Source organism: Bemisia tabaci, chromosome 3 (genome assembly GCF_918797505.1).
Source record: "Bemisia tabaci chromosome 3, PGI_BMITA_v3".
In the NCBI taxonomy this organism is placed as follows: Eukaryota; Metazoa; Arthropoda; class Insecta; order Hemiptera; family Aleyrodidae; genus Bemisia; species Bemisia tabaci.
In genome coordinates, this window is record NC_092795.1 from 26,771,698 (window position 1) to 26,786,192 (window position 14,495).

Below are 14,495 nucleotides of genomic sequence, written 5' to 3' on the forward strand. Positions count from 1 at the left end.
CCAGCAACTGAGCAAAAAATATCAATCCAAATTTTCTAAGTTTTACTTGGGGTTAAATTAATTATCTGCATCCCAAATCTTAAGGTCTTTCAAGAATTTTATACATAATTCAAATTCTTTTTTCAGTTAGAGTAATTAGTTTTTGCTTCTATCTTTTAGATTAAATCAACGTAATGTCATCTTTCATGGTCGTTTCTTCTATTAGAGGGGCTCTGAAGAGCCAATGTCACCACGAACATGACATACTCTAGAGCCATGCCCTCAGCAAATGTGAGTCCATCTAACAGTTCAGTAAGACAAAAACAAACTAAACGCACTGCCTGTTTTCTAACGTTTGATCTAAAAGGGGAAAAATGATCACCCTCAGTTCACATCAATAAAACTATAGGGAAATAAAAACACAAATTAATGCCAAACTAAAAACTTTAATATACAAAACATATGTACAATTTTAATCAACACAACTTAAATCATTTTTAAAGTGATTCTTTATTTGACAATGCACTAACAACAAGAGTTGACTTTGAGGAAAGAAGTTCATCTGCTTACTAGTAAATAATTTTAAAAAAATACTGAGAATATCAATTGAATACATTCATGCAAAAGAGGTCCATTTGCAAAGCCATAAATGCTTCAAATGCGGTTAATCATTTTTCAGATGAATAATCACGTAGCCTCAGCATGAAAGATCGCTCATGCTGAGACTACATAAGAACAATGCAGACACGACTAAAGATAATGAAGAACAGCATTTTCAAAAAGAGAACATTTTACCTGCCAGACGATCCCCAGCATTCAGGTCGCATTATTCTTTTAAAGAAGTATAAGCTCAACAAACTCTGCTAAATAATTGTCAATTTGTTTTTTATGTTCAGATTATGTCAGTGATACACTAAAGTAACACTTGACGCAAGCTTTGACTCATAAAGGCAGCACTTGATGCTTCGATGCCACGAAGATTTAATATGCAACAGAGAAATTATAGAGTAAAATACTTTAACTGTCGCAGTTTAAAAAACAATAAAAAAAAAATCCTCTATCTTTTTAAGGCTATGTATATTGTTTTGTAAGGTCCTCCTCGCATCCTCTTCAGAGTTCTCTTCGTGACCAAATTACGTCACGTAGTGGTCGTGACAAAAATCATGATGAGGGCTGGCGGAGGATCCGCCTAAACAATTGTAAGTGGGTAAAGGAAATTTCAAGTTTTTATAAAACTGCGACAGTGCTTTATATTACAACTGAGACAAGTTTTAATATAATGACCATATTTTGTTTTGAGCTTCATCTGTATTGATAAACTAGCCTTAAACTTTGGTCGAAGTGGTTTTGTAAGCTAAGCAGTTGTTAAAACTAGTTCAACAAGGTAAAAAGCAAGGTTATCTTGTGCGCATAAGCTCGCTCAGAGTTAGTATTAGTATTAGTACTACAATACAAGTTTGCGTGTGTAAAGATGTGGACTTGGCATTAAATATCTCCCGAGTCTTCAACGGCAAAGGAAGGGTTTTGTGCTGGGGAAGTTTGGCCGGTATTAATGGTCAGCCTCATAGCCTTTTTAATAAAAAATGACTATAGTCATACCTCATTATGATGTTTTTTAAGGGGAATTGAAAGTAAACGTTGTTTCCGGACGATTTCATTTCCAGACATGCTATAATGAAAAATGGCTGACCAGGACTTACAAAAATTAACTTTGTTTCCAGAAGAATGTTATTTTGGGAGACATTTTGACAAGATATGATTGTATTTAGCGAGCAGAAGACATTTATGATCCGAAAGTTTTCATATAGCTCACGTTACCAATTTTCTTCTAGGCAAAATCAAAGTGCAACTCTAAAACTTAGAAGATGTGCAACTGTCCGTTCCTTAAAAATAAAAAATATTAATTATTTCACTACCCTGTTAAAGAAAAAATCTTTGAAATTTGCAATTGAGCTAAAGCTGCCAGAATTTTTAAAAAATTTGAGACAACATTAGTGGTAAGTATTTTGATTGGATGCTTGTATTTGAATGATTAATGGAGGAAGAGTTGAAATCATCATTTTGAAATCATGGTCCCTAACCAGCTGAATGAACATCCATCAGTGAAAAGAATTACTGGTATGATTCAATCGTGAGTCATACATAGGAAGTATCTAGTGATTGAGATTAAAGCGTTCCTGGTACATCGTTCGTAATTGTTACCGAGAAATGTAAATATACAAACACACACATGCAGCAATCACTCACACTTGGAGGAATAAACAGGAGCCTACCTTGGAAAGTTTCCCTGAATCATTAAGTATATTCCTCTTCCTATGTATAACTTTCTTAGAATTTTCTATCCCTAGTTCTGTCAGGATCTACGTGCAAGAGGCAAATATTCTGCAGAAATTTTTATATTCACGTTTATGATAATATATTACACTGAGGTATTATGGTTACTCCGTGCCAAATACAAATAAAGTGAAAACACATCGAGCCACAATGGAATACAAGAGAGCAACTAATCACCTGACAAACAGGCTTGATTCAATCTGTCATCTCTGAGATCAGAAAATTTTTCAATTTTCTCCGGGGTGCTTTTAATATTAAATTTACATCCAGGAAGTCATCCTTCCAAAATAATGGACAACTAAACAGGGTGCAAAATTAAACAAAATATATGTTTCCTGGTCGAAATTTTACATACAGTATGACAGGCATATTAAAATTTAGCAACTTAAACAAAGAAGTCAGAAAGTACCGTTTTTGTGGTAAATCATCAGATTCACACTTCCCATTCACAAAAAACCACGGTCTACTGGAGTTAAATCGAACACTACACTACTTTTGGTATATTTTTAGATGGAAGAATCTTCTTTTGAGCTGACTTTCTTCTGATAAGATTAGAGGAGCCTTTTACCAGAGGAGGAAGGAAATGCCTAAGACACTAAAGCTCCAGTTATTTTTTTTTTTAAATGTATAGGTTGTTTTGAGGGCTGATTTGACCTACGTGGATCATGGTTTTTTTATGAGCTGAAAGTTTGAATTTCCCCTTCCCAATATAAACTACGAACATTAATTTTTCACTTATGAGTTAAAGGAGGAATTTTTCAATATATTCAATATTTTCTATGTGAAATTTTGATGAGAAAACATGTCTCGTATAGGTTTGTCTTATGATCCATTGAAATACTATGGGAAACATTTACTAATTAATTCACAAATGAATTAGTATTTTCCTAACAAATATAACTTTGTGTGACTCCGACTACATCCGAAAAGAATTGGGAAAAAAATTGTAGCTAGCCAGACTGCAGTAACAGCAGTTCTGCAGTTTCCTCAAAATACTTCCGAAATTATGGTGAAAATGCTAACTCACCGCAGAGAATAGGGATGGAACTTTGTTATTTTAAATGATCCTTTCTGCTAAGACCCAAGGAGAAACATATGCTAGGTATTTATACATGAAAATCTGGAGAGAAGATAGTCACTTCGTCAAAGTGAGAGCATTTAACAAACTGCAGCGGCTGGACACAACATGTTCATTCGAAAACTAATCTAAGTATCACAAGAGTTGAAACATGAATAATATACATTTATATTTGGTAAAATCATACGCCAAAGGCCTCTGCAACAATTAACTTATTAAATCTTACTCAAAGTGGGAGGTTATTCTGAAAAATCAAACAAAAGAAATTGAAAAATTGAGAGCCACTCTCAAGGTACTACTCAAGATTTTTTGAAATCTTTTAACAACCTACATGAAAGAATTTTCTTATCATATTACTTTCTCATAAGCTGTCCCAATGACATAATTCTTTATGCTATTGATACATAGTTAAAGGCATTGATGAGGATGCTAACAAAGAGTCACTTTTGCAGTGATGGATCAATCAAAAAACTCATTTTCCAGACGAGCTCCTGATTGAGATTGTAATTTACCCGAGTGGGGTAAACAGTGATGAACAGGCGGGCGGGAAAACCGGGAAAAATCCTGGTGGGCCGATCGATATTTAGGATGGTTTTGGACCAGATTATCTCTTTATACAGCAAAAAAAAAAATAAAATGGGTCAGTCCACGCACTGAGAGGCAAATATTCCCGGTTACTTTTTCAGTCTCAGTCCGCTCCTGAGAGTAATTTCTATTCTCAAATTTTTCATTGAGAGGTGTCCTTATTTTCATCATTGCTAAGTACCAGGACTGAGAGATTGATAAAAGGAATTTAGATTTGTACGATTTATGTTCATGACTTGAGAGCAACATCCTCTCGAAATAGTTTGTTGCTATTTTGTGGCAAATTATTTCAAAACAGAAAACATTCGATAGACTCTTAAACTTAACAATAAATTACACTGAACAGCTCCTGATAAGAGAACAAAACATCAGCTAAGAATTGACTTCCAATTTTGAAAACATTCATCCTCCTGCAGACAAATAAATATGAAGCAAAGATAACTGAATGTTCACTTACATGGATATTAGATTGAAAGAGGAAAAGTGAGAAAGAATCAACACAAAATTATTATTATTTTTGAACAACTGGAGCTTTTGGTGGATTTCTAGATTTCTAGAGTCTGTAAGTTCCGGACTCAGACTTTTTTAAAGGAAAAAAGTAAATATTTACTTTATCATTACTTCAAAAAAGAAGGATAAAATATACATGTAGAAGTAAAATTGGAAATTTCTTCCTTGAGGAAAAGCAAAAATTTGTCGACAAGGTGAAAGCCTTGTAATGCAAAAATCAAGCCAATTTTAGGAACTGACCGCATCCTTAGGAGAAAGTCACAAATAGGAAGATTTCAGTGATGATAGAAATTTTGGATTCTTCCTCCTCACAACTTACATATAGAAGTTTTGAAAAGGTTCTAGCTGAAATGTAACTCAGAACCCTTGCAGATTCAGGGGGGAAGGGGGGTCTTTACGCCAAAATAAGGGAAAATAAAGGGGGATGAAAAAGAAGAAATTCCAAAGAGGGATCCCTTTGGATACTTAAAAAAGAAAATTAAGAAAAATAAATCCCTTCCATCAGTGCATGGCATAAAGCTTATATATACATTAGAGGGAAAGAATAACTTACTTGAGATCAGGAAAGCTTGAGACTACAGTATCTGAGATGCGGAACTTTGACTGACATAAATAATAGCACCAGTAAAATTGAGAGTTGCTGCGAGCACGAATACTGGAAACCATCTATTGCCGGATGCTATGACTAATTCTGCAGTCACAGGGCCGCAAAGTATGCCAGGTAATGTTGCCTGAAAACAAAAGAAGAATGCAGGAGTGAAGGAATAACATAATACGAGTAAAAACCAATTTTCACTGAATTTTGAAATTTTTGAATGAACAATATCTATTTAAATTTTGGTTTGTACAATTTAGTTGCTTGAATTTTTTCAACTAATCTTACTTGAGATATTAGTGAAGAGCTGAAAGAGCGCATTGCAATAGATCAGCTCTGATAATAGCAGCTAGAGAGAGAAGAGTGAAATCCAATCCACTTAAATTTATACAAACTGGCCGATTCATTTGGTGCTCAGACTTTTGAATATTGTAATATATAATGAACTTATTCCAATAATACGCTTTTTTTGTACAAAAGTTTCGATGGGAGGAGTGTTTGTAGCTTAAATCCAAGCTGCTTGATCAATTGTTCAACACTTACTAAAGAATTAGAGACAGCAAACGTTGCTCCAGCATGGTTAGGCGCTATGTCTGCATGATTGCTGAGATGACCAGCTGAATTGCAAGCGCAAAGACCCATTGATATTGATACTAAGCTAAATGGCACAGAAGAACAACGAGTATTACATATTGAACAGCACAGTATGCTCATTAAACAGTTGGAGAGTAGAGATTACCCATTTATAAAATATAATAAGAGGCCGTTTATGAAGTACAAAACTCTCTCGGAGGAGAGAGGGATCTGAGCCTTAGTTACAGGTACATTGCAGAGGAAAGAGAGGCATTAAGGGCTGCCTCATGTTATGCTAGAATAAGCAAGCAGTGCTGATTTGTTCAAAATCCAAGATGAAAAATCCATGCGAGGTGGCAATTTTTATCCAAATATCATCAAAAAACGCTAATTTATGTGGAGAGGTACGGTCAAACAAAGCATTAAGTAAGGTACGGTCAAACAAAGCATTAAGCAATGTTTTGAGGAGGGGTAGACCTGTGTTGGACGTATTAATGTTAACAGGAACTATGTTACAGGCAAACCCTATGCACATAGTTCCTTTTAGCATAAATAAGTCCTATTGTGCAGGTGTGTTACGAGGGAGAGAAGGGAGGAATGAAATCCAATTTTCAGCATTACAGATTTTACGAACAGCCCCTGAGTTGTGACTGAGTAGCAAAAAACATATAGATATCAGAGACAGGATGTCGTTAAGATTTTCTGCGGAAAGATAAGGAAGAGGAAGAGTTTACTTATTGCCGTATGCAAGAATATAAAATACACATGGAGGCATGTGGAGGCACACTGTAAACTAGTCCTGAAAATTCTTTAAAAATTTAAGTTAAACAATTTACAATAATTGTGGATGGAAGAACCGATTCATTTTCTACTTAACTCATTTTTGGCGGCTTGCAATTTTTCCTTTTAAAACCAATTTCCCAAACCTACCTTATGCTTGCTAGATTTGAGGAGACCCTGAAAGACTTAATCCATGCGGTTCAGAGTTGAAAGTTTTGAAGTTAAAAAATATTGTTTTTTGGGAGATAAAGAGCAGAAAAAAAAGCTCAAAAGAATTATTTGACATAACTTTTCTCCAAAAATACACAAAAAAAATCCAATAGTGAGAGGTTCAATTTTTTTTCTTTTTTTCCTATAAGTTATCTAAGAAGAGTTTCTTCAAATGTTTACTTGGCTGAGATTTTACCATCAAAAACCCAAATAAATAAAAAACTGAGGTGGATACGTTTTCCTTAACATAGAGGAATGATCAGATTTAAAAACATAATAAAGAATTATAATTAAAATAAAAAGCATAATTTTAAAAATTCAGAATTATCTCATTTTTTTCAAGATTGCCTGTCTCAAACTTTTTTGGGGGTAAATTCTTTACCGCTTAGTATTGATGTAAAAAGTAAAAATGAATTATTTTATCTTGAATTGAACATTTCATTCATGCAGTCTTTTAAGTGATTCAGAGATGGAAAATTCTCAAAGCCTCACCATTTCATAATATTAATTGCATGTACAAAAAATTCTAATTGAGATTTGTCGATTTCAGATGAACTAAATGTTGCAAGAGGGAACTGCTATTTCTGGCTCATTTTATAAACGACATAAGTGCCATTTATTTCCATAACTGGATGAGAGCTTTCAAGAATGAACTAGCAATAGGGGCTCCTCATTCCAAAATGTTATCCGATTTATACTACTCCAAGATTTAGGAGACAGTTTATAAAATGGTCCAATACTCTCAGTAGATTGTCATACACATTGTAAAAAGAAGACCAATCAGAGACTGAATTATGAAGTGTAACTTACATAACAGCTGCTAATAAATTATCTACAGCACAGAACATTAATAGGAACACACCAGGCCCAATGAGACCTATACTACTCATCAGTCGTCTCACAGAGAGAACAGACCATCGTTGAGTAATTAAAATATCAGCATAGTGCCCCGCCACTGCAAAAAAGAGATGAAAACTGAGGTAAAAGGTATGCAAAGAATTTTTCCTTATTTTTAAAGCTAAGAACTCCGACTCATATTCAAGAGATGAGGTTAGTATTGACAACAAGTGCGGCACATTTTGAGTTGCGTACTTTGCATCTATTCAATGAACTACGAAATTAAGAACTATAATATGAGTTTCCATATCAAAATTAAACAAAGAATACAATGGACGCATCAATACTTTCCGAATTCAACTAATAAGTTGGAAAATGACGGTTGTCTATGTTAATTCACACTTCCCACTCATAGAGAAACCACAATCTACTCATGTAATGAAGTAATTTTGGTATATTTTACAAAGGAAAAATTTCCCTAAGTACTAACTTTTTCAGTACTTACAAATTTTGACAAAGGGGGAAAATTAGAGATTTTGATTGAAGAAAAAAAAATTGAAAACAGACATACCAACTCCAACAAGAGAATTGAATACGTAGGGAGCAGCAGTCAAGCTGATACTTTCTTTATTAGCGCCTAAATGACTGGATAGATATGTAGGAAGCCACTGCATGATTATGTAATTTGACCAGTTCATTGCAAAATGAGCTACGTATATAGCCCAAAGAGGCCAATGACAGAGGAACTCAACCCATCGAATATTGTGATTGGTAACCTGGAAATTTAGAAGAAAGTAAATCCATTAATTTGGGAACTTGAGGGTACTATTAATTTGTTGACATTTTCAAAATTAGAGTAATCTAGACATGTTTTTGCCTTAAAAAGGCCACATTCAAAGCTCTATCCCATAGCTTTGAATGTGGCCTTTTTTAAGGCAAGTTTTCAATGAAGTTAGGACAATTTTGCAGGTATGTAAGGTCTTTTTGAAACTATGTAACTAAAGTGTCATTATAGTCAATGACCAATCTGGTATAATTTTTGATTTTTTTTTTCTTTCCCATCCTTAAAATCCCCTATGAATTTCTAGGAGCTGTCTCCTTCCTAATATTAATCCTGTCTCATCCAGTCCCTGGGGCGTACAAAAAATATTAGACTCACAAAAAAAGACAAAACAATGGAGCCTCTTGGCAGGCATCTGGACAATGTCTATTGTGTCATTACACTAAAATCTAATTTGCCACAGAAGAACTAGCTTCATTTGCAATTTAAATAAAAAATTAGACTCATTGGCCACCGGAGAAAAACAATTTTTCCCTGTGTTGCAGGATACTTTGCTTTTCCCAGATATTCCACCAATTCCATCCTCTATGACTCGCCAATATTTTCTTATCTAGGTATCACACCTATTTTAAAATTGCAATACGTTAAGCATATTAGAGCTTGCATCACATACATTGATAGCTGTTTCCTTTCTGCTTGTGAGCAACTGCGCCCAATTATTATCGATAACTAATCACAGGCAACAATGCTAACGTACCCAGACTTGTGAGACAGGCTACAGGCTCAAAAGTAAAGATCTGCCTACTTGTCTGATGCAAGTTCTGACTATGATGATAAGTGATGATATTACCTTCGGTTGAATAAGTGGAAGTTCGTCAACAGTTGAATCTCTGTATTCTGAATAGAGAATCAGCCAAATGAGGACCCAGACCATGCCCAAAGAGCCAAATAAGTAGAACATTATAGGCCATGGTAAATGTGGACAGACCTAGAGAAAAGAAAATGAATTTGAAGCAACAGCTAGATCAAAAATAAACGGATAAAGGAAGGATCAATACACCTTCCATAAATTACCATCTTACTCACATTTTGCCTAAGTTCATGAATTTTGCTCATTCAATTTTTTTGCTAGTTTCATTGGCTGAACTGAATAAAACGATACTTCAGTGATAGAGAAAGAAAAGAAGAATAATGAGTAAGAAAATTATTTTTTCTTGTGATTTTTTTTTCTACTTATTTACTGACAAAATTTAAATTCTTGTAATTCTTAAAAGTCGAACAAAAAATTAACCAACCACTGAGGCAAAAGTCTGACCAACTGATCCAGCAGCAGCAAGGTAACCAAATGCTCTGGACCTTTCTTCAATTGGAACATTGTTAGCAAAGATGTGGAAAATTGTTGGCAATCCTGAAACAAAACAAGTATTTGGTTATACTATCGACTCATCGAGAGCTATGTTGTCGACATGCAAACTTACGGTGAACATTTCGGACTACGCTCCAAGGTGTACATTCACGATTTACCCTCTAGGGTGCACTATCATTGAGTATATATACCCTTAAGCAATCTCTACCTACTTATAACACTGTCGATATGCGGTATGTTGATGGACAGGTGAACAATGGAAGCAGCGAGAAATGGGTCACACTCACGAGTTAAATTCTACAAGAGGCATTATTTTTTATGATTGATATCTTCATCCGTTGATTACATTTCGTCATTCTAAAAGGTTTCAAAACTCATACTATTACTATTATCTTTATTATGACTATACAGTTTTTTTCTACTTTGCATACACGTCACAACTCACACGCTCAATTTTGAGTTTATCTTCATTGTAAGGAAATAATACAGAACTAGTTACCTTTAGTTTCTTTTTTGCACTTTTATGATAATAAGCGATTTTAAGTTACAACCCACTATCTGTTTAGGTTAGATTAAGCACAATCATTTTCTTGGTTTCTCAAATGCTGCTGTTCTTTTTACCAACACTTTTGAAAAAATCACTTCTTCCACAAAAAATCGTCAATGTCTCCTATGCTCTGTCATTAAAAACACTCTCAAAGGTATTATCAGCTAGTCTTTTTGTAGTGTAAGAATCATTATGAGGTCTCTCACAGGTAAGTTGGTGTGCATTTGAACTGCAGAATCACTGGGACATAAACTAATATACTAACAGCAGGATAAAAGTAAAAAATCGTTTCATATAGTTGAGGCATGATGGAAATAATGAGAGTAAATTCTAACAAAAAACTTTCACCATCATCTGGCTCATTAGCAGATAATTATTTATCTCACCTAAACCTTCGCCCAGACCAAGCAACACTCGAGTTAGTATTAAGGCTGGGAGAGACGGAGCTAGGATTGGAGTCATCATGTTGGAAAATGACCAGAGAAAAACAGCAAATAGCAAGACACTTTTAGCTCCAAATCTGTTGGCTGCACATGCTCCAAGCACCTGAAACACACAATTTGACAAATTTTCTCCAGCCGTATTATCAAGCTTTATCATTTAGGGACAAAAGGGGTCCCTGTACAATTAAGGAAAACTGGAATCAGAAGTAACACAACTAAAGAGAACGATGCACTATGATTTTTTTAGTTTTGCTTCATATAAAACACAGAAGTTTTTTTAATTTTATGGCTTGAAATAAGGTACAATTTTTCACTGACAAGAGTACCTGCAAGGCCAGAATTGCAAAAAACTTGCTTCTCATCCCCTCAAAAGGAAAAAGAAGAAGAAGAAGAAAAAAAAAACCCACTAAGTTCTTCTCTATAAGTTTTGCCATCATTTTTGATACTGTTCCTCATGGTGTTTGCAATAGGAAAATACAAATATTTTTATAACTGGTCCTATAAGTTTGACGATTATATTTTTGACAATTTTCAGCAATATAAATCATTTTCTCTCAAGTTTCTTTCATTCCTTTTCAGATGAAACAAACAGAGTTATATTCTCTTCAGAGAAGACAAAGACAATTTTCCATGCATCAATACACCAAAAAGAAAAAAACAAATATAATTAATTTATTCATGGTTGAAGGAAAGCAGGTATGAACAGAGCTTTGACACCCTTCTGATTAGCTTGTCCAACTCATGCATCACAGACTTGTGCAGGAGCTCTATATGTGTTAGTGAGGAGGGGCCCTACTTGTATTTTAAGCATGATCTCCGTCGATACATTAGTGAGAGACGGTCTGATTGGTGCATAATGAATCCGAAAATTTTTTCCCAGATGCTTTGTTGAAGCTGTTACGTCCATATCTGCTGCCCTCTACAATGATACTGTTCCCTTCCAACCTTCTTTTGGAGGTGGGGGTGGGGGAGCACTAAGATGAGAAGTATGTAGAACTGCAAAACTTTGTGGTTAAGGTACAAAAATGATGCATGCTTCAAGGGTAAGTTAATAATCTAGATCAACATTTATGTAAGGAGAAAAGATGAGTTGATGAAATAAACTATCTGCGAAAATAAGATTTCCTAAAATTATATATTTGACTCTTCTTTTTACTCTCCCTTAATATAAATTTATCTAACCATTTCCCAGCTCCAGAATAATCTGATCCGGACTTCAAGTGGCTTAAAGATAGTCTGATAGAAGACAAAACAAGGCGCAGACGAAAAAGTTATGCATTTCATAAAAAAAAGGCTTTATATACACATAGAATAGAAATGATAAAATTTCAACTTTTTTTCTTCTTCAATTTTTTAAAGGACGGCAGTACTTCCTCTACCTACTAAGTAGGCGAGTGAGTGAAAATTATTCCCGAAAAGAGAGAACTAAAAAGTGTAAAAACCTGTTTATCATTTTGAAGAGATGGTAGGTGCAGAAGCTGAAACAGTCACAACAACAAAAACCAACATTCTTAGTTGTCGCAAATGTAATAAAGTGCATGACAAAACAAAACAATAAATCTGAGAGGAAAATAATGAAAGAGAAAAAACACACAAAGAGGGAGAAGGAGCATTGTGACTGATGAGAGAGATGAAAATAAGTGTTGAGGGGAAAAAAAGGAAGAAACTGCAATTTAAAAACAGATAATAGGCCATTTGTTTCATCTAGTAATGGCTGTAGTAGTAGCAGTCAAATATGAAACCTCTAAATGGCTTGGAAATAAACTAAAAATTAATGTAAATCTCCACTCAAAAAGAGAAAATTTAGGCCACTTCAGTTCTGTCCTTAAAAGATTTCTTGCATTGTTGGTGAGTGCAACTTAAGGATAAAATTGGCACAAACTATATCCTTCAAAACAGCCATCTCCTCCTGAGCAGTTGCTGAACATTATATAATTTCAATAATTCTTTTTTCCATCAATTTTGGTAGGGATTTAACAACAAAAAACCTTTGATCACCGTATGTTACATGATCCAATATTCCATCGATGACTATTATGAAGCCATCCTTGAAAAAAAACTTGTCACAAAAAAGTCCATCAGAGAAATTGACTTGGTTTAAAGTGAAAAATTATGATTGATAATAATTTCCTTAAAACTTACCTGACTAGAGAAATATCCAAACGCAAAAGCAGAAAGGATCCATCCTTGCCAGTGTAGGCTCCAATTAAATTCACTTTTCATGGGAATAATAGCTATCGGCATGATGACCCTATCCGCTGCGTTGATGAAATTTGCCATTGAACAGAGTGCAATGATCCTCGACGTCTTGGTATGAAGTCTGTTAGGAGCCATTTTCTAACTTGTGATAAGTTCAGACACTAGAATTCTTTGTAAATGTTAACCGTCACCCTTCCAGAGACGGATTCTGTAAGAAATAAAACAGGCTTTAGAAATTCGGCTTATATTAAGATAGCACTAGAAATATTCTACTGAAAACCAGCATAAAGAAAGTCAACAACTGATAATTACTGCATATGAGGAAATTTGGGAAACTGAGAACTGATGGAAAATAAATAAAAATACAGAATGAGTTGTTTCAACACAGGGGTACGGCGTATTCACACGCCTTTGTAGTCGAAGATGGTGAACGTGGTAGAATTTTGAAGAGTTTTAGGACTTATATCTTCATAGCATCATTGTTTTATTACTTAATGTACTTAAGTAATTAATATTTTCTCTTTTTGAAATCTTTTCTAACTAATTTTAAACCATTATCATACAGTTTTCTGTGTATTGAGGACACCTCATAAAAAAATAAAGATCAACGATCTATAGGTTGCTCGGTTGGAAGACACATGACAGAAGATTCCGCACCTTTCATTCTATTTGGAAGGGAATTTGCTAATGAAAGATACCCAAATATCGTCCGCTCACGGGAAGAACAAAATATTGATGATTGAATATGATCTGAAGAATCGATCATGAGGGGGAAAAAATTGCTTTAAAGGCACATCTTGGCAAGCAAATTTAGTCCATATTCTGCACATTCATTAATATTACTTTGTACCTCAACTGCTCAGCCATGAAAGATTTTGTCTTCTGATAATGTCCGGAGAAAATGGGCTGATTGAGAAGCTTTTCCAAAAAATTAGGTATACAGAACCTTTACATGGCTGGTAGGGTATGGCGACTATTTTTGTGTAGCTATTAGTAACTACAGATGAAAAGTTACTCAGATCTAACATCGGTCAAAAGGGTTCATAACAAAATTCCATTTGATTGACACCCTTAATTGGATGGAAAGGTGGACGTAAAGATTAAGGTGATGTCAGATTCAGAGTTTCTGTTAACTTATGTCCGTTTTTTGTGTTCTTGTGTCCGGATCACACGATCCAACTTTTCATCTGACAAAAGAAGAACAAACGGTGGGTGAAGAGTTGGATAATCTGAATTGGGTTTCAGAGGTTGCAGGAAAATTGTGGCCAAGTTAAAGGTTTGAGGGATTAGAGTGCATCACCAACTTTAGAACCATAGTATGGAATTTGACCTACCTGAGAGTATTACTTCTAAATTGGAGAACAAACATGTCCACGTTTGAACTTCATTGTGAGAGGACTTGCAAATACAGGAATGAAGATCCTACCGATTTTTCAACGATTGAAGTCGGAGTAAATTACAGGAGAAAAATTACATCCGATAATTGAAGAGCTTTGAAACTTGATAAAGGAGGAAAGAATGGGACGTAAACAAATAATATGACAACACAACCATACAAACTGTTGCCAGCTTGCAATGTTTGCAACAATTAAAAATAACTTCTTGTAGAGAACACAGATTAATCGTATAAAATAATTTATTTTTTGTGTTTAAATGACAATGGTGTAAAGCTCATTCC

The 14,495-nt window shown here is 34.6% G+C and overlaps 1 protein-coding gene across 2 annotated transcripts; it reads right to left on the reverse strand.

The window, feature by feature from the left end:
- Positions 1-405: 405 nt before the first annotated feature.
- LOC109031046 (uncharacterized) lies at positions 406-14,372 on the reverse strand. 2 transcript variants are annotated; one of them, XM_019042325.2, is made up of 11 exons: positions 14,152-14,372; positions 12,761-13,025; positions 12,061-12,096; positions 10,562-10,721; positions 9,558-9,670; positions 9,113-9,250; positions 8,053-8,257; positions 7,455-7,599; positions 5,625-5,739; positions 5,040-5,217; positions 406-4,386 (listed from the first exon to the last, which is right to left on the reverse strand). In XM_019042325.2, exons 2-10 carry the CDS (start codon positions 12,950-12,952, stop codon positions 5,062-5,064), a joined length of 1,260 nt encoding a protein of 419 aa, XP_018897870.1. In that variant the 5' UTR covers positions 12,953-13,025; positions 14,152-14,372; the 3' UTR covers positions 406-4,386; positions 5,040-5,061. The 2 variants fall into 2 exon arrangements, with proteins under 2 accessions (XP_018897870.1, XP_018897871.1); XM_019042326.2 differs by lacking the exon at positions 12,061-12,096 and having other exon boundaries at positions 14,152-14,371.
- Positions 14,373-14,495: the final 123 nt, after the last annotated feature.

Bases quoted from the DNA above. Each gene is read 5' to 3' on its own strand.
- LOC109031046 (XM_019042325.2), bottom strand. From the start codon at position 12,952: ATGGCTCCTAACAGACTTCATACCAAGACGTCGAGGATCATTGCACTC. The intron at 9,251-9,557 runs GTTGGTTAATTT...TCTTTTCTCTAG, and splicing joins GTCAGACTTTTGCCTCAGTG to GTCTGTCCACATTTACCATG. The intron at 5,218-5,624 runs GTAAGTGTTGAA...TTTTGTTTTCAG, and splicing joins TTGCTGTCTCTAATTCTTTA to GCAACATTACCTGGCATACT.